The sequence below is a fragment of the Penicillium vulpinum genome, assembly GCF_028829585.1.
Source record: "Penicillium vulpinum strain IBT 29486 chromosome Unknown utg000001l_segment0_segment0, whole genome shotgun sequence".
NCBI lineage: Eukaryota > Fungi > Ascomycota > Eurotiomycetes > Eurotiales > Aspergillaceae > Penicillium > Penicillium vulpinum.
This window is the reverse complement of record NW_026643241.1, coordinates 867897-887395: the sequence shown is the minus strand read 5'-3', so window position 1 is coordinate 887395 and position 19499 is coordinate 867897. Positions and strand designations below refer to the sequence as shown.

Sequence of the window (19499 nt, the reverse complement as noted above, 5' to 3'; positions counted from 1 at the left end):
TTAAATCCAGTGAAAAACAGCAGAATGTAGATCGTAACAGGGATACCAAATTAATTCACGATAGGTAGATAAACGGTACGGCTAGATTACAATAATTAGTAGTCTAGCCCGAGTTTGTTGGCCTAAAGAGAGTGTTGGTACTAGTTGGTCTCTTCACAAACTCGACGCCAGCTTCTCCACCCACTGCGTCGACTACTATTCTTCTACGTGCCAATAACCCAGTCCATATCTTCTTGTCCCTGACTAGGTTGCTGACTTGTGGCTAGTTTGCTTCCCTTGTCGTGTCCCCACCCCCAATGGCGGTGTTGCTTGGGCTGGGCAACATTATCTGTATGAAGTTGTTATTATATACTAGACGCTGAAGACGAGAAGGTTAGATTGCACCATTTGCTGTGCCAGCAAAAGCCTCATTAACGTGAGATTCAGGCTGAGCGGAATTGGTCATTTGATTGAGTGATTCTTGCTCAGGGGGTTGGCTGCGCCAGGGGCGCCAGGAGATTTGGGTGTATCCATTGAGGCGGTTGAGTCTTGACGCTGGCGATGGTGGAACGCGTCAGATGCTCTACGGAGGAAGTCCGACATGTTGAATATAAATGTGTCCCATAAATTTGTTCAAATATTTTGAAGATATTTGGTGATTTCCACAGGCGAATAGCGATACCAAGGACTTTTTGCTCACCAAAGCCCTCTATATAGTTGAGCTACAGCACAGCGAATGAGATCATACAGCCTAATTTGTACAAAGATCTCATGACCACTCTTTTTTTGGTATGAATAAAATCAGGTAGCTATGGTCGCCATTGTGGCCATCAAATTATCGATCAGATGAATAAGATGAGCGCATCATATGTGGCGAACATAGGGGTACGATCGCGGCAGCTTGGTTCAAGACGACCAATTACTCTGGAAATATGTATCTTTTTGTAATCACATCAGATGATGTACACCTATTTAGGATAGTATCCTCAATGTGCCTCTATTGCGGATTTTTGGTTACCCTATAATGAGGCAAGGGTGAAGAGTTGGTTACGCTCGCGAGCTACCCATAAACTTCCACTACGTTCGCACTATTAGATTCTTTCTCGTCCCCAGTGCTTATGTTTAGATCTTCTGCCAAGAATTGTCCTTTTTGGCTGCTATCAATGTCATGGAATTAATTTTGTTCAGTGCTAATAAACAAATCCCCATATGAAAATACCTTTTTTTGGTGAGGGAAAAAGGAGCAGGAAAAGTGCTACCCCTAAGCCGTCAGCAAACTCACACACCTGAGAGCCAATCAGAACGCACGATTCGCACACCCTCACTACCTAGGTACCATACCTACTACGAAATATATATATGGTTGAAATTGATCGTACCTACTTCCTACAGTAATGGCTCTATTGATGTCATGACTCATGGGTGATGAGATAAAAAATAAAGAGCAGTATAATGATTTGGATCATGAGAGCCTGGCTCTAGAAGCGCTTGATATTGAGGGGAAGGGGGAGCTTCATTGCTAGCGATGATGAAGAAAAGAATAGCAATGCCTCATCACTAGACGCTGGTGCGGAAAAGTTTTCTGGCAACGAAGACAACTCGGAAAATGGAGGTGTTCAATTCGAAAATTTGGGCATTGGCAACACAATAATAAAGGCTGAGGGGTGGTCAAAACAGGCCACTCGGGAAGGCAACTCCAGACAGCTTCCGCAATTTCAGTCATGTCGTCGTTTGAAAGAACAAAATCTGTTTCATTGAGTTCCCTTGGGCAAAGGAAACAGTCTTCGAATCGGATATGCATCGAGCCCGATATCGGGTGCTGATTTGTATTTGAACGTCGGCTTCGAGTGATACGCATAGTTTCAATAGGCACCACAGAAGTCACAGGACCCGCTTTCTTCGAGGCCCATCTTTCTATTATGATTTGCCCCCGCGGAGTAACTTTTATTGTAAGCGTGACCTTAACCTGTTGCTGCGATTCGCGAAGCCAGAACAAAACATCTTGTTCCAGTTTAGCCCTTGACTCGGACCATCCTGCTTCCACGAGAATGGTTGGCCACTTCACGTCTCTACCAGGTACATGGACAGAGGTAGTCCAAGATGAGTCTGGGTATTTCTTCCTTGTGAACCCCTCAACTGCTGTCCCTCCTCTGGGCAAAAGACGGCGTTCCTGACCACGGTGCCAAGTGGCAAAAATATCACTGAAAGCCCTATGAGCGGCCTCATGGATTGGAGTCAATATTTTGAGGACAACAATATGAGAAATAAAGTTATAGGTCACCAATGAATGCGTAAGTAGGCTTTCTGTGGATTCGCCCTCGAAACACTCATGGAAGGAGCTATTATCCACGTGATCAAATATTATATATGAGTACGCACCGGGTTTGCCGTCCTTGTCGTAACGCTCCAACTCAAGTTCAAAGCATCTAAGACATTGCTCTACATCTTGATATTGGTATCTTGGAGTTGTAGCAGGAAGACCTTCTTCTCTCAAGATATCCTCAGCCATGATGGTAGATCCGTGGTTGAGCCATTGAAATTTATAGGAGCTTCGGACTCCTGCAAGTGGAATAACGAAATATATATATCACTTCATTCACGGAGTACAGTTGTAAGAGTTCGCTAATCTTATGGTGTTTACACCGCTTTCGTGATATCTGAGCCGGTCTTTCCCGGCCCGTGCCGGGCCCCTTCGGCTTATTCCACGACTTCCAGGTACAGGCGAGCGATCGAACCACTAGTCTTGCAGGAGCCCACCAGCTATTCTAAATTTGGTATTCCCTATGCTGACCTCCGGACATCTAGGATTTCAGGGCTCGTATCCTGAATGAGTCATGATACATTACGGCATTGATAAAACCGTCTTTTTTCCTAGAGCTGACAAGGACCCAAATTGTTTTTGTAACCCTTTTGAGCTCTGACCATGTCTTCCCAGTGGTGGCTTCCGCGTCTTTCCTTCTTTCAATCACTCCGCCAGTCTCACTATGCTCTGCCTGTGCGCCCAGAGTTTCTGACTTCATCTGCCTTTCAAATTATCAATCCGCGCCATCATGTAACGACTACGGATGTTGTCACTCAGGTATTCCCAGAGTCTGTTGTTGCAGGGCTAAGCGACGAGGAAGCACTGTCGTTATTCACCCGTGGTTTCTTTGGCGGCTTTGTCTTTGGGTTCGAGAGGTTTATCCTACGAATTGGCGGCTGGAATTTGTTGCCAGCGCGGTATACGGGTGAGCAATTTTCTAGGAGACGGTCCCGATCTGGGGACAAGATTGCTACGGACATAAGCCTTGGAGGTTTCATCTGCTGAAATCGTCATTATAGGTTTCCAAGGAGATCCACACGCATCCAAGATCTGGAATCTTTCTGAGCTTCCTCAACGTCACCTTCTCCCTGTCGGCAGCTCTCTTTTCGGATCATTTAAAGTTATGGATAAGCAGATAGGACCGGCATCATCCGACCAACGGGCCAGTTACGTGGATTATGGGTTTGGTTCGGATGAGTTCACGTTTGCAGGCTGCCACCGTTTCCAAATAACTCGATCGCCGCGTATAGGCGCCGAGCCTCTGGTGCAATTCGAGCTACAGCACTTTAATTGCAATCCTCAAAAAAACGAACGAACAGTGACAGGATTCATGATATGGTTTCATTCTGCCTATGCGAAATTGCTATTTGCCAATGCAGTCCAGGGCGTTCTCATGCGGTAGCCCCACCGTGAGCCAGGCGTGACTCACTTGATCCAGATGTCTCCATATGTATATTTACGGAAACACCACGGAGTCTTACATTAAAGCCACGTGGCCTTTCGATCATCACCTGGACTTAGGCCTGATCGGATATTGTATGAAATATGTTCCGGTCTTTTGGGTTGTTATGCCCTGAGGCCGGTAGTGGCCGTGGATAGTTGGAAGCTCTGTTTTTTTTCAATACAAATCTCTAACTCCTCTCTCCCTTGGCCTCTGGTTCCTGTAGAGCTTCAAGATTTTGTTACATGGGTCAAATGACGATGGGACTACCACTTACCTTGGTTCAATGATCCTTGACATTTTAGGCTTGATATCACGATGACCTCTTCACTTTTTTTTGAAAAATAATCACTGCCTAAGCCTAATAATTTCAACTTCCCATCTCCCAATTCCAGATATTGCAGATCGCTATCCTGTTGATTCTGTTGATCATTTCGGCTGCCATGCCGTCAGGTCGCTCGCAGTCCCCGCCCAATTTGCGGTCCGACCAACCTGATTCGTCTTCATACTGCATATCGTGTGAATGGCGTATTAGTGCTAAATATCCTTGGATGGCGAGCTATCAAGCGTGTAAGTTTACGACCGATGAGACATGAAACTATTCCGCTGGCTTACCGCTCATAGTATATTTAACCCCGGACGGAACCCAGTTGTCGGATGTTTATATAGCCGAATAGACTGGCGCCAAGCAGAGGATACCCCTCATGCCAGGAAGCTTGGTCTTTGGTGGGCTATGGCTAACAATAAGCCCGCTCAGGCTTTCTTAGTTCATTCTTGTTGTTGGTCTCTCTTGATCAAGCATTTTGCCAACGAGGAGGTAAATCTAGACAGAATCTTCAAGGTCTGCAGGAATAGATCCTCTACGAGAAAAGCAAGACACTGGGGTGAGTCTATCATTGCCAATATCATTAGATTAGTCCTCACTAATCTGATATATATATATATATGAAGCATGCGAAAGGGCCGACGGAATCGTGGAGGAGCCATGGTATCCACTCCAACGACCTTTCATCCGGGGAATTGGAGATGCAACGAAACAGCTGTCGAAAATCCAACGCTTAGAGATAGGCTATAGCAATAAAGCTACTCCTAGAAGTGACTGCTTTAGCTTACTCGCGATAGAGATACGACTGGAAATCGCGTCCTACCTTTCCACTGTCGATTTCCTCGGTCTTCGATCTGTATCCCGAGCGATGGCATTTGTATTTTTGTTGCAATCATTCTGGAAGACGAGATTCCGAGTAAATGGAGACCGTGGATTTTTAGCCCATCTAGTGGATTCCCGCAGCCGCCAACATAAGAACTGGCAATCGATGTACCGCTGTACAGCAAGGATTGATCAACCATATCTCCATCCCTGGTCCTTACGTCGACATTGGATGAATAATCGTTGGCTAGCAGAAAGGTGCCTAATGGCTGAAGTCCTGAATCGGACTGGATCTCAGTATGATTTGCTTAGTAAGATAACCTGGAAGGTAGCTGCCGCTAAGATTCGCTGCGATAGAAATTGCAGACAGGGGAAAGATCGGAACAAGTGCAAAAATTGCTGGGAAGCGCACATTCCTATGGTACAAGCCGTTTCATTACAAGACCACATTATAGGCCTGGCTGTATTCATCTTAGATGAACCAACAAAGACAACGACAAAGACTTACATCACGGGATTTGATATGATAAGCGCAGATGCGGAAACCCCGCGTACCACGATTGGATATCGCCTACCAGGAAGGCAAGTACTAATCAACCTCCATGACCAACAACTACTAGGATTCGCAGCTGTCACGGATGACGGTGGAATCCGCGGTATACGCCCTATTTTCAACAGCAAGATCATTGCAAGTTGGGTAAGCCAGCAGCATATGACAAGATGTGCACCACGCAAATGATTCTCAAGGATGAGATCAAAGCTATTTCGGCAGAGTTCGATGTAAGTCACTTCCCTTACGATGAGCCATATACTATATAATCAGAGGTTAACTTAACTTAGTACTGTAAGATGATTAGTCTATCTATAGCATAGGTAGACTGGGCCTTTTCCAACCAATCGTCTCTGGCTTCTTGGTACCTGGAATTTCTAGTCTCTAGTCTCCAAACGACTGGCTGGATGTACTGGAACATCTTTTGAGACGTTTCTTTGGGCTCCACCAAAATAGCGTGTGGTTTTCCCCAATATCTGAATCCTCGTATCTTCCGACCCAGGCACCAAACTCATGCGGGCCGTACAAACCTCTAACAATAGCGAGTGGTTATGGGCGTTAAATCTATAGCAAGGGAGTTTAATAGCCGGGAGACAGGAAATAGTACGGTAAGCATGGCTCAAATTTCATCACATATAGGAATCTGTAAATTGTGAAGAATATTCATAGATCTGGGGACAAAATCGTCATGAACATATAGCTTAGAGGTTCTATCATCTAAATCCACCATTATAGATTTTCAAGGAGTCCCACACGCTTCCCAGATCTGAAAGTCCTCTATCGCTTGTTCGACGTCACCGTCTTCCTGTCAGCAACGGTCTTTTCGGGTCATTTAAAGTGATGGAAAGGCAAATAGGACCGGAACCATCCGACTAACAGGCTAGTAATCATCGTCATACTTTCTATGTTATGTAGCCGGTAGGTATATGTCTCCATCATTTGACAAGCATAGCTGTGTGGTGTTGAGGACGCTTGTGCGAAATATTTTGGCAAGGAGTGGAAGAATCCATGAATTCCTGTTCACTTCTGCCTGTGTGCCGACTCACTATCGCATCTTTAAACTGCATCGTTACATCATGCATAAGAGATGACTGCAAGGGGGCTGGATTGTTCATTTTCTTTCTTGCCTGCGAGGGTATAGCGGCGCAAGGTTGCTTCTAGTGGGGTGGCTTGTTCCTCGCTTGACCTTCCGCTGGGACGAAGCTGTCGGCGCAGGGGCCGTATATCAACAGTGTTGACGTGATAAAGGAATCTAAGCAAGCATTATCTTCTCGTTTCCTAAAAATCAATCAGTCAAAATAACATTTTTGTTCACCTGCCTTGTGACATTAGTTCATTCTACCCTATCAACAGCCAAAGATATGGCTGCTCTCGCTGGCAAGGTTGCCATCATCACCGGTGGCTCCAAAGGTATTGGCAAAGCGACTGCTCTTCGTCTTGCGCATGATGGTGCCAAGGTGGTTATCCAGTATCTCTCCGATGACAAAGGGGCCCAGGAGGTGGTGAACGCAATCGGAGAGCAGAACGCCCTGGCTGTCAAGGGAAATGCAGGTAGTGTGGCCGACAGCGACGAGCTGATCCGACATGCGCTGGAAAAGTTCGGTCAAATTGACATTCTCATTGCCAATGCCGGTTCTTTACCCATCAGAGACCTCGCGAATACCTCAGAGCAAGACTTCAACGACTGCATGGACACGAATGTAAAGGGACCATACTTTTTGATTCAGGTATGAGACCAGAAACCCGGAAAATCTGTAGAATATATGGAGGAAGGATGGTTGCTAATGGTTAATATAGAAAGCGGTTCCTCACCTCCGCCCGGCCGCCCGAATCATCCTGGTTTCAACTACCCTCTGTCACGTCTCCACAGTTAGCCCTCCCTACCTCCTTTATTTGGCCACAAAGGGTGCTATCGAGCAGATGGTTCGCGTTTTAGCTAAGGACCTGGGCCCGAAGGGAATCACCATCAACGCGGTCGCTCCTGGTCCGACCGACACTGAGATGTTCACACGAGGCAAGTCAGAATCTGTGTTGAACACCATCAAGAGTCTCATCCCGCAAGGACGCTTGGGTACACCTGAGGAGATTGCGGAGTCCATGGCATTTTTCAGCTCTCCGGCTAGTGGTTGGGTCTCGGGACAGGTTCTGCGCGTCAATGGCGGCATGGCGTAGTCGAAGGTTATATATAGAAAAGTCGCTTTTTTCCGCTTTTTTTCCGCTTTTTTTTTCGCTGTCTACTTATGACATTAAGAAGTGGAAGAGAACATCTGTTCAAAAGGATATTCAAAAAAGACTAGTGAAAAGACATCATAAGCGGCCGAACACCAGGTATTCTTGAACAAAGACAAAGAGCTCGGGAGGGTCGGCCAATTGTCCGAGATTTTAGTCTTCTTTCATGAGCTGTAGCACCGACCCCCATTCCATGAATACGGCGGTTTGGCCGAGTGGTCTAAGGCGATTGAGTACGTTTCTCTTCAGACAACATCACACAAAATCATTCACTAACAATTCCAACAGCTAGAAATCAATTCCGTTCGCGGGCGCATGTTCGAATCATGCAGCCGTCGTTGCTTATTTTTTTTCCCATTCGTGTTAGGACCCGAATCGCGATTACTATCAAGTAGAAATTCTTTGTTTTAGTACAAAATATCCGTCTATAGTGGCAAAGGAAAGTGGTTGGCTTAAAAGCCAATGGAATTTCTTACCCTAGTAGATTTCTGAAAGCCCCGTATACAGTCGTACTTCCTATATAACCCTTCGTCTGGTCTCGAAATTGAACTGAAATGATATCCCGGACGATATTTTTCCCGCCCAGCTTGTGGAAGCTATGCGTGCAACGCGTCGAAAATTGGAACAAAAGGAGAAGGAGATCATCGGCGCATTCCTGGGATAAAACGTATGCATCCAAGCGTGTCCTCGAGCGCTTCGCCTCGAAGACTTCGGGTTCAGAAGCGATGTTCTTATGCTTACACGTACTTGTCATGGAGTACTCAATTGGTCAATTGCAAGGTGAGATGGATGAGATGCTGGAAGGGATAAGTAACATTTGTAAAGCTTGCAGGAGATGGGGAAAGAAAAAAGTTGGGCAAAAGGGAGAGAGGCAGAACTGGAGAAACTAAACTTGCGCGTTATAAATTAGACCTTTTTAATACTCGTACATAGCCTATGTATTCAATATCACTTGATGAAAAGAAATTGCTGTCAAGCAAAATGAATTATGAAATGATAACTAGATAACATATATTTCCCCCACAGCCCTGCAAAACTGGGCGATGGTTCAGCGTGCTGCGTCAATTACCGCAGCCATATTTCTCAATTCCGACGCCTGACCCAATTGACAAAGGGGAATTTCAACCTCAATCTCACGCTTAATAGCATGCTGGAAGTGAGCCAAAAGGAAAGAATTTCCACCGACTGCGAGGAAGGAAGAGTGTAGACCGATCTCGGCTGTACGTGCAACTGCTACGATGACATCAATCCAAAGCGCGCGAAGCCTTTCTTCTATTTCTGTGAGTTGCTCTCCGTTTGGCATAGGGACTTGCGATCGTGCTTGTCCCGAGGAAGTTGTAGGCGTAAGCAGCGGCAGGTTCTGGATAAGCTCAAGATCTAGCTTCCCGTTTGGCACGAGTGGCAGAGAGTCCAACACTACAATGGTGGCTGGGATCATGTATCGCGGTAGGTGAAGTGTTTGTAGGAGATCCATGAGCTGTTGGTTCTCCACGTGCCTTCCTGGCTGAAAGACCTCACAGCATACGAGGTATTGCGGCTCGCCGAGAACTGTCACAACCGCGTCGGCCAAATCGGCCAAATCGTCCGGTGCTGCTTCCAAAACCGCGCCAGTCACCTCATTCAGGTCAATACGGAGACCTCGAGGTTTGACGACCGTACTGCCGCGTTGAGTTAGACCGAGGAAAGTGATTGATCCGTCTTTCTCCACGAGCCTCCTGTCCCCAGTTTTATACATGGTTGTAAATCCTTGTTCCAGATCCTGAGGAGTAGCGAACGGATTCTTGACAAATACGCCATCATCTAGGCTCGCGTCAAGATAGCCATTGGCCACCATAGTGCCAGCGATGCATATTTCCCCTGGCATGCCTAGAGGCAGTAGACTCCCATCCTGCTCACTGGTGATATAAATCGAGTCGTCTAGAACAACATGACCGATCAGGGAGCCGATCTTATCCTTGCTTTGATCATGGCTGGGACTAGCGCCATCGTGTATGGGGATATCTCGGCTCGTAGAAAGACTAAATTCAGCAGGCCCATACCAATTGGTCATCATCAGACGGGACAGCTTCAACCCTCGCAGAGCATCAACGAGTCGTTCAAGGAGAACTCCCCGCCTGCCCCGGCAAAGTGCCAATCGGTGCATTGCCGTAAACGGTCTGACGCATAGATAAGAAGCAAGCTGTATTCCGACGGGGCGCACATTGTACATTGAATCTTCTTGTCAAGGATGAGCTTGGAAAGAATGTCTGGATTGCCTCGAATTTCGAGCGACACAAGTGTCCCACCATTTGTGAAAGCGCTGTAGATTTGCAAAAACGCCGCATCGAACCCAATGGATGTTTGTTGTAGTACCCTGAGTTGTCTAGAGTCATATAGTTTGCTTGAAAAAAACGGCGTAGCTCATAACACCCCTTTGATGGAGCCTGATACCCTTGGGTACGCCGGTGAAACCACTTGTGTAGAGAATGTGGCTATGAGGTCCTCGCTCCGGAGATTGGAAAGGCAGACAAGCTGCGCAACGACCAAGAGTTTCGCTGTTGAAAGCCTCGGGTCGATGTGTGGCCCCTCAAGATTGAGCCCTTCCGGTCGATCCGAGATTTCACGGAGTGATTTCTTCTCCTCCCCTCACTGGATATTGCAGTTGTCAATGCCGGTGTTTGACACCTTCGCTTTGCCCGATCAGCAGACTCGTTCAAGACCCACCTGCAGGTGAACTACCTTGCGTCTTATGCTCTCTCACTCTGTCTACTTACTGTTCTTGGACGCAGCCGTTCCGCCTGGTATTCTCGACCAAGCAGACTACTCAATGTTACATCCGAGAGACGTGCGTTTTAGGATATTCCAACTGGAAACCCCGCTAGCTAGTCCCTCTGTAGCTTTAATGATTCCAATGCATTAACGTGCTGCCAGCGCCACAGACTGTCAAAACTCCTCGGTATTATCTGGACGCACGAACTGGCTTCCTCTATCGATAGCGCTGCCCGAGGAGTCGAGATTGCTTCCTTTACACCTGGGGCTACCTTGGGACTGGGACTCGGCGTATGGTGCGCATAATGATAGGTTTCTTTTGTAAATCGGCCGAAGAAGGCGCCTGGACGTAGGTCCGAACCTTGATTGCCAAAGAATATCACAGATAGTCTCTCTTCAGCGGCTTCCTTATGAGTATGCACCTGTTATTTTGTAACTGGCTTTATATATATCTGCCTGATGCCGTGCTGATATTGTTGCTTACCCACAGACTGTGTCGCTGCAGAGAAGTACATGTCCTTTCGCCAGGACCTCGTCCAGCAAACAGCGGCTATACTAAAAAACCAGGTCTCAGTCCCGTCTAACATTTACGAGTGGCTAAGTGTTGGTTCCAATGGATTTCCAAGTTGACTTGCTTCATCAAGTATAATGACTAGACTAGCATGATGTTGTGCTCTTTCGGAAGGGTTCTGAAAAGGAGTAACCTAAGTCTCCTTCATTGACGTTGAATTATACTTATAGTCATTATCTATTCCGTACCGTGTACGCCACTAGAAGCCATGTGACCCATTCCGTCATCTGACTCCACCAAATAAGGCGAACCCCCCGGGGATCCCGCGCCACTAGGCGTGGGGATCGGGACTAGCCGTCCCTAAACTATATGGTATCCATGGTCCGTATGGTCAACAGATATTTACTCGGACATAAAAGAATGATATCCAATAGACTGACCTTGGCAATTCACTACTAACAATAGTCATATTATCAATGAAAATCATGAACATAAGCGGGCCATGTTGTGAGCCAACTCACGTGCTTTGTGTTATCCTTGTGGAAGCCGCGGGACCCGACCGTGTCTTGTTCCGAATCGTATCACCTATCACCCCTGTTTGTTCAAAGGCACTAGGTAGCCATGCCAATGCCCTCATATTCAGATCACCCTGGAGTTCTCTAAAATTACTCTTCCTCTCTTCCAACGCTCCAAAAAATCCACAATGACCCCTCTCCACTCTTACTACCCCGTGGGTGTAGAGATCCCCAGCTACGTTCCTAACGAATGGAGCACCCTAGCGCTGGTCTCTACATTTGGTGTCACCTGCATAATCGTCCTGACAGCCGCCAAAACCATTGCAACAAATGTAAACCCTCGCATTACGACCCCTGAACTCTCCAGAGTTCTCTGGTTTACCCTATGTACGTATTCCCCCTATCTATGCAAAACCTAGTACTAACACACGACCAGGCGGCTGCATCCACCTCATTCTTGAGGGCTACTATGCCCTGAACTTCGCCACCCTTCCAAGTTCCCAACACCTCCTCGCGCAACTCTGGAAAGAATACTCCATGTCTGATTCTCGGTATCTCACTTCACACGCCTTTGTTATGTCTATGGAGTCCATTACCGCCTGGTGCTGGGGCCCGTTATCCTTCCTCCTTGCGTCCTTCATCGTCACGGATAATCCCTTCCGCCACCCGCTGCAGATTATCATTTCAACTGGACAGCTTTACGGGGATGTACTGTACTATGCGACCTGTGCGTTTGATTTTTTCGTGTATGGGATTGAGTACTCGAGGCCTGAAAATTATTACTTCTATGGGTACTTTGTGTTGTTGAATGGGTTCTGGATCGTTATTCCAGTTTGTAAGTGGCTATTCTCCTTTTCGTCCATTCATTAGGATTTGTGAATGAGAATTGGACTAATGCGCTATAGTGCTTATTGCCGATAGTGTGAGAGCTTGTGCGGGGGCTTTTGCAGAGGTCAAGAGCACGAGGACGGTCGGGATGAATGGGGATGCGAAGAAATCTTCTTGAAGAAGTCTTCTGTGTGCAGCCCAGGGCAAGTTTCACCAGGGAACACTGGCTGATAATATGGATTTGTCTAAAGTTGAGGCAAGGTCATTCGAAGGACCTACAAAACGGAGATAGCTTTTTATCTTGATACTGCCAGACTCATTTAAATAGAGTATTCCGGCTTGAATCGTACCCGAGCTGTCTTTTCTACCTGACAGCTAGGCAGTATGCGAAGATAAGATACCTCCTCAAAGTCATGCATCGGGGCTTGTTTTCCATTGTGGCAAAAACATTAATTTATATATTTGACCCGGCCTGTTGCAAAAACAACCTCGGCCAACTAATTTCAATTTGCATAAAAATTATGATTACATACTTTTGTTTTACCCAGGAACCCTGTGTGATAAAGCCGTCTCCATCATTCATATCATCTTCGCCCTAATACGCCCAGGTTCAATCGCAAAAATAGAGAACACCTCGCGCAGCGCTTGAAATAATCTGGAACTCATGCTCGTTCTCTTTTCCAAAAGAGTAGTTAACGAATTCTTTTCTCCAACATTACTCCCCATCTCCAAGAAAAGTGTCTGTTTTGAACTCAAGTCTCGTTCTTCTTGGATGAGACTTCAAATTCTGCAAGCTTCTTGAAACCCTTCGTTATCTCCGTAATGCTCTGCTTCGCATAATCTAAGACAACTATATTAGCATTGAAACTGCACATATAGAAAACAAACACGAACAGCAACCAACAACCATCCAAATGAAGTTGAAGAAGAAGTAATAGAACCAGAAGTAATATCTTTCTGGTCGACAGTAGGAGATTTCAAGCAAGCTAGTTGCATAGTAAAGAATATCGCCATACACCTGACCCACAGAAATCAGAAGCTGCAGAGCATAACGTGCGGGATGCTGTACTGCAATGCAATATGCGATATAGAAGGCAAGAGGGCCCCAAGCGAACTACAAGTAGTAAGGTGACCAGTGTCAGGCATATTCTATAATTGAACCGGAGAAACGTTGACCTACAGCAGTAACAGCCTCCATGCTGACTAGGAACGCATCGGATGTCAAATAACGAGAATCAGACAGAGAATACTCCTTCCATAGCTGACCGAATAGTTCTTGGGAGCCAGCGAGTGTTTTGTTGTGTATAACAAAGTATGCTTCGAAAAAGAGATGGATAAATCCCGCTTTGGGTTTTATGTATAAGCTGACGCCCAAATGTCCCATTAGAATGGAACGTAGAACTTACTCAAACACATCCAAACAAAAGCAAGCTTATCTGATTGACTAGCAGTCGGTCGCACACGAGATATAGTGATAGAGGCTGCTACCAATACGAATACCCATAAAAATCCGAATTGAACAATTAACCAAACTGGAGAGCTTTCATTGTCCACATATTGTGGTAGAAGTATGTTAGGTGGATAATAGGCGTGAGAAACCAAGGTTGCGGTATTGTTGAACTGGACCGGAGTCGCCATTGGATATGATGGTGAGTCCTTTGATCTTGAGATGGGAACGATACTGCAGTATGTCATCAGCGATGACAACCGTGAAGTGATAATTATATATTGATCTAAGAATGTTGCGGGATCCGCGGGATCCGTCTTGGTGTCCGCTAGACATTCTCGGATACCATACAGCCGTGTCGAGCCACCTAATGGGCTACAAGGTACCTAGGTAACGGGCTGGTTATTTGAGGAGATTACTAATTAGACACTAAATCTTAGTGCTGATTTAGAGTAAAATGTGTCGCTTTATTCTCACAATGCTGAAATCTAGCTGCCCTTTTATCCGTGTTGCTCATAGCGAAGGGACACAAGCCGAAGGCAACTAGAGCACAACGACGAAAATATGGGATCTAAGGAAGCAAGATTTATCAGCTCCTAGTTCTGTAGCTCGATTTATTTCGCGCGTCAGTTTATTGGCCATGGTCCTTCAATGGATTGTCCATATGTCCATACAATCAACACCATTAGACTTGGATATCGACTACATTTTGACCTTGAGATGAGTCTAGTAAATATGTATTCACAGGCCATCATAACTACTATATATATGGCTGTCATACTTTTAGTCTTAGCTCTTAGCTTCTACAACACTCAACAATCTCATCTCACTTTTGCACTATGCACCTAGGCGCATACGTAGACCCCTCCTAACAATAGCAGATGATGCAGAGCCGCTCAACGGATTCGTTTCCCTTGATTTCCATCTTAACCTTTACACTCCAGTGGATATCTGCCTCCTACCACCGGACTTATAACGTCATCAGGTGCACCCAAGATGATGGACGTCTGTTCGAGTTCTCTAGCTGCTAGTAACTGGAACATTTATCGCGCTCCTGGTATGGAGTTGAATGCTTTCATTTTTTACTTTCTAATCAAGTGATGAAAATCAAATGGCATGGTTGAGGTAGCTGATCTAAAGTCCTAAGTCCTGGAGGATATACATTTTGCAGTATATCAGATTGCATAGTTGATTACATGCCCACTTTTGATCTCACTGAGAACAGGTCCTGAAACCCTGTGCTTATGAAAAGAATCCATGCAATTTGGGGATATTTGCTCATATGGCCCGTTGCACTGCCTTGCTACAAGACCGACCAAATCACAGATACCGTATTTCAGAAACAACAGTGCAGCACCGCCCTGTGAGTCCTACGAAAGAGCCTAGGGATAGCTGACGTGGAATTTTTTATACCAAAATCATGGAATTTAATGAGAAACAATGATCTGAAAGCTATATTTCAAAGAACGTATCGGAAGTGTGGGTTCTGTCAACTGGTTAGTAAATAGGTCACAGGAAGAAATAAACGATATGCCGTCACTAACCTCGAAATCAGTTAGATCTGCACCAGCACTATCATCACTGGATGACTCGACCTGACCAACAGCAGCAGCAGCGGCGGCATCTCGCTGCTTGTTTCTGCGAGCCAGTACAAAACGCAGCAAAACAGCCAAGGCTGCTTGCGCAGAAGAGCATGCTAGAATGAGCTTGACTCCAGTCTGGTATATGGGCGCTTCCTCTGCCAGAAATGCGTGAGGTCCAATTATATTGCCGGCGCAGTATGCCAAAAACACAAAAGCGACACTCGTAGTACGTTTTGTATATCCACCCAGATTCGTGGCTGGCATCTGTAAAGCGAGTACTAAAGAACAGACGTAGGCGCCGATGATATAATAACCAAACAAAACGCCTACCTTATACATCTCATGGTCCAACTGCCATAGCAGACAGGCCCCAATTATAGTAGGCATCAAGTAAATGAACATGACGACAGTTCGGAAGTTTTTGACTCGAGATGCGAGATATGTTCCTCCTAGGATATAGAAAATCTGAAATCCTCCAAAAGGGATCCCCAAAGAAACGGCAGTGGCCGAGTCATCGGTTAAGCCCTTGATAATTAGTTTGCCGAAGCTTGCGATGCCACCATTCACGACCTCGTTCAGAAAAGTGAACAAGAACAAGATCCAGACTTGTGGATCAATCAGAGCTTCGCGGATCTGATACCATTTGATTTTGTGATTCATGATACCGGTCTGACCGAGTTGACCGCGGCCAATGATGAGGGCCTTTTCGTCCAGGGTGAAGCGCTTTGACGAGATAACGTCATCCGGGAGGAAGAGAAGCATCACAACTCCCCAGACAAGGGTAATACCACCTAGAATAAGGTAGATAGCTCTCCATACGGCGATAGTGTCGATTTGTCCAATGCCATAGGTGAGAATACCACCAAACATAGCCCCCAGTCCGTTGCAACTGTAGAAAACGCCGGCACGGAATGGTTGCTGAGCACGTGTGTACCACATTCCGATCATCATCATAAAACAAGGGGTGATGGGAGCTTCGAAGACTCCCAGAAGAAAGCGGCAGATAGCCATTCCGGTGAAGGAGGAGCAGGCGGCAGTGATCATGAGCATTGCTCCCCAGGCAACAATGTTGCCAGAAACTACTTTGGCAAGCTTTGTTTTCTGTGCCAGAGTACTCCATGGATATTCGGCGACTAGATATGCAAAATAGAATATGCTGGCCAGCCAACTGTATTGTTCGCTTGACATATTTGTAGAAGGGAGGAGGTCGAACACGGCAGAGTAGGCGAGGGCTGACTTGTCGATATACTGGAGCATAAATGTCCCGGCAAGTAAAGGTAACAAAACAAGATCAACCTTGCGGACCAACGACTTGTTGCGTGGCTCATCATCCAGGAGTGCTTGGATGGCCTCTTGAGTGAATCCATTTTGGCGGAGGAAGACCTCTCCTTCATCGAGATCCGTTATAGTGCCAATTTGAACATCTTTCTCGTTAATGATGTCGTCCACGGGTGATTTCTTGTCGATCTCCATGTTGCAATTTGCAATTGAATGAGTAATAGGGAAGATAAAGATGGAAATGGGACCGGTTCCATATATGGAGTCATGGATACCCCTCTCAAAGCCTTTTTGCCGGCCATCTTTCTGTTATCTTCAGGGTTTTACCTAAGGATCCATCTATCGATCTATCGATCTACCCCAGGCCTCGGGACTCCACCGAGATAAGATATGTTCCCCCGCACGGTATAACTTCGGCGCTACTTTTGAATACCGGAGAGATAGCGACCCCCACGGTGGTATATTTTACTTCCGAGTCCCCAAATTTTGATCTTGGAAGTCCCTTGATTTACCAATTGAACCTGAGATATACAATGACTGTTGATACCAAGCCTCCTTCCGTCACCCTGGTGCAAGGCCAAGTGGTGGGGACCCAGCTCAGGGATTCTTTTCCCCAAACCGTCGACGCCTTCTTGGGAGTTCCATATGCCCTTCCTCCCGTAGGGGATAGGCGCTTCAGGCCAGCAATCAAAGTTTTGAGCTCATCAGATACTATTGATGCATCCAAGTATGGTCCTGCAGCTCCTGGAAAGGCACTTCTCTCCGGAGGACCGAAGCTTGTGCAAAGTGAAGACTGTCTGACGGCAAACATCTTTCGACCAGCTGAAAGCAATAGTACCAGTCAACTCCCTGTCGCAGTTTATCTCCACGGCGGTGCTTTCAATCGGGGGTCCGCAGCTATACACAATACTGCGTCCATGGTGGCGTGGTCAGAAAATCCTTTTGTTGCTGTGAGCTTCGGTTATCGCATTGGAGCTCTTGGATTCCTCCCTTCAAGTCTTTCGCAGAAGGAGGGGTTGCTGAATCTTGGACTGCGTGATCAGGTGCATTTATTACAGTGGGTCCAACAGAACATTGCCAATTTTGGCGGTGATCCTGCCAACGTCACTTTGTTCGGTCTTTCCGCAGGGGCGCATTCGGTGAATCTCCGCCGTTTCTAATTTCCCAAACAGTTTATTCTGACCAAAATCTAGATTGGTCACCACCTCCTCAATTACAATGAGCACAAATCGCCATTGTTCCATCGTGTCATTATCGAGTCTGGAGCACCAACTTCCCGCGCTGTTCGCCCATATAACGCTAAGGTTCACGAGGACCAATTTGCTGACTTCCTTCAAGAAGTGGGTTGCCCAGCCAATCTGGACGAAACCGAAATCTTCCCATTCCTCCGTTCTCTCTCTAGCTTGACTGTTACAAATGCTCAAACGGCTGTTTTCGATAAATATAACCCCTCCCTTCTGTGGGCTTTCCAGCCTGTGATTGATGGAGACATTATCTCTCGCAAGCCCCTCGAAGCATGGGATTCAAAAGTCTGGAATAAAGTACCCATCATGACCGGCTTCAACAGCAATGAGGGAACAATGTACGTCGACAAGAAAATGTCACACGCCTCCCAGTTCCGTGAGTTCTGGCACAACCTTCTACCCGAACTCGAGCCATCTGATCTTGACACAATCGAGAAGCTCTATCCTGATCCCTCAATTGATTCCACATCACCCTATATTGAAAACAGACAGGGTGAGGGCCTCGGACCTCAATATAAGCGCATTGAAGCTGCCTATGGACACTATGCCTATGTCGCACCAGTGCGTCAGACAGCGCAATTTGCATCCTCTGAAGGTGCTCTAGTTTACCTTTATCACTGGGCACTACCCAGAACGGTTGTGGGTCGAGCAAACCATGCCGATAATATGTACTACGAGACGTATAACGATGGCATTACGGGAATTTCAGAATCGCAGAAAGAACTATCTGGTGCACTTCATGCCTACTTGACTAGTTTTATAACAACCGGTGATCCTAATGCTGTGTCTGGCCGATATGGGAAAAGACCAGAATGGAAGCCCTTCCAGCCAGTGGATAAAAAGGTTATGATCTTTGGGGAAGGGAATGACGAATTGATCGGAGGTAGTGCTGCTCCTCCTGCAAAATGTGTTGCGGATGATTGGGCAAGAGAGGAGACAGAATTCTGGTGGTCAAAGGTCCCGATTTCTCAGCTTGCTTGATACATATAGAACATCTCATGTATTCCACCTCCAAAATCAGGCCGAATTCAACACCAGAGCTCTACTTGGCGTCTTCCACCTTCGAAATGAACTTAATTTATATCCAACTGCAATCAGGATATAGTCCCATGTTCCTTTCCATATGTCTCGGAAACAAGATCTCAAACTGTAGCTTGTCAGATTGCTACTCTCTACTAATCCCAGGGCCAACCGTGGGTTAATGGGAAGAGTTTTCTTTTGAAAGTCTCGATAGTTCATCATCTCTTCCATAGACTAGGTCTCCCTAGTTTACCCCGTACGGAGATTACAGTTGCAAGAAGTATCTCCCAGCCAGTTAGGGCTGAAGATTGAGAGCAGTACCCGGTCCTCGCCAAGTAACCCAATCCCCTGTCGGTAATTGGGTTACCACAGGTAAATGCAAACTCTTGCCAAATGCAAAATGTACCTTTTGTAGGGGATTCACATATAAACGGTACATCCAGTAAATTAGAATTTCGCGACTTTCGAAGGAGATAGGATAATTATAATATTAGGATTCAAATTTCAGGTATCTCAAGATATATATCTTTTGTAAACATAATTTCTAGAGAACGGTTGGTATAGATATTAGATATAACGCGAACAATTTTCGGGGGCTGTTCAAAACTCCTTCATGCTATAACACTATGATAACGCCAATCTTAGACATCAAAAGGGTACCAAATGGATTTGTATAT

General features: G+C 46.2%; 8 protein-coding genes across 8 annotated transcripts; 4 read left to right on the top strand and 4 right to left on the bottom strand.

The window, feature by feature from the left end:
• Window positions 1-203: 203 nt before the first annotated feature.
• N7479_000332 (uncharacterized protein) lies at window positions 204-445 on the bottom strand (the record flags this gene model as incomplete). Its single annotated transcript, XM_057248030.1, has 2 exons — window positions 204-328; window positions 385-445. 2 exons carry the CDS (start codon window positions 443-445, stop codon window positions 204-206), a joined length of 186 nt encoding a protein of 61 aa, XP_057112462.1.
• A 2457-nt stretch (window positions 446-2902) lies between these two features.
• Window positions 2903-3683, top strand: N7479_000331 (uncharacterized protein; the record flags this gene model as incomplete). Its single annotated transcript, XM_057248029.1, has 2 exons — window positions 2903-3206; window positions 3301-3683. The coding sequence occupies 2 exons, from the start codon at window positions 2903-2905 to the stop codon at window positions 3681-3683; spliced, it is 687 nt and encodes a 228-aa protein (XP_057112461.1).
• A 3097-nt stretch (window positions 3684-6780) lies between these two features.
• N7479_000330 (uncharacterized protein) lies at window positions 6781-8312 on the top strand (the record flags this gene model as incomplete). Its single annotated transcript, XM_057248028.1, has 3 exons — window positions 6781-7146; window positions 7217-7570; window positions 8235-8312. The coding sequence occupies 3 exons, from the start codon at window positions 6781-6783 to the stop codon at window positions 8310-8312; spliced, it is 798 nt and encodes a 265-aa protein (XP_057112460.1).
• A 384-nt stretch (window positions 8313-8696) lies between these two features.
• Window positions 8697-9791, bottom strand: N7479_000329 (non-ribosomal peptide synthetase; the record flags this gene model as incomplete). Its single annotated transcript, XM_057248027.1, has 1 exon — window positions 8697-9791. The coding sequence occupies one exon, from the start codon at window positions 9789-9791 to the stop codon at window positions 8697-8699; it is 1095 nt and encodes a 364-aa protein (XP_057112459.1).
• A 1819-nt stretch (window positions 9792-11610) lies between these two features.
• Window positions 11611-12428, top strand: N7479_000328 (EXPERA domain-containing protein; the record flags this gene model as incomplete). Its single annotated transcript, XM_057248026.1, has 3 exons — window positions 11611-11809; window positions 11859-12257; window positions 12328-12428. 3 exons carry the CDS (start codon window positions 11611-11613, stop codon window positions 12426-12428), a joined length of 699 nt encoding a protein of 232 aa, XP_057112458.1.
• Window positions 12429-13002: 574 nt separating this feature from the next.
• N7479_000327 (EXPERA domain-containing protein) lies at window positions 13003-13888 on the bottom strand (the record flags this gene model as incomplete). Its single annotated transcript, XM_057248025.1, has 4 exons — window positions 13003-13091; window positions 13145-13364; window positions 13431-13594; window positions 13657-13888. The coding sequence occupies 4 exons, from the start codon at window positions 13886-13888 to the stop codon at window positions 13003-13005; spliced, it is 705 nt and encodes a 234-aa protein (XP_057112457.1).
• A 1268-nt stretch (window positions 13889-15156) lies between these two features.
• On the bottom strand, window positions 15157-16753 carry N7479_000326 (putative MFS transporter; the record flags this gene model as incomplete). The annotated part of the gene is made up of 2 exons (XM_057248024.1): window positions 15157-15183; window positions 15242-16753. The coding sequence occupies 2 exons, from the start codon at window positions 16751-16753 to the stop codon at window positions 15157-15159; spliced, it is 1539 nt and encodes a 512-aa protein (XP_057112456.1).
• Window positions 16754-17091: 338 nt separating this feature from the next.
• Window positions 17092-18783, top strand: N7479_000325 (putative extracellular lipase; the record flags this gene model as incomplete). Its single annotated transcript, XM_057248023.1, has 2 exons — window positions 17092-17697; window positions 17752-18783. 2 exons carry the CDS (start codon window positions 17092-17094, stop codon window positions 18781-18783), a joined length of 1638 nt encoding a protein of 545 aa, XP_057112455.1.
• Window positions 18784-19499: the final 716 nt, after the last annotated feature.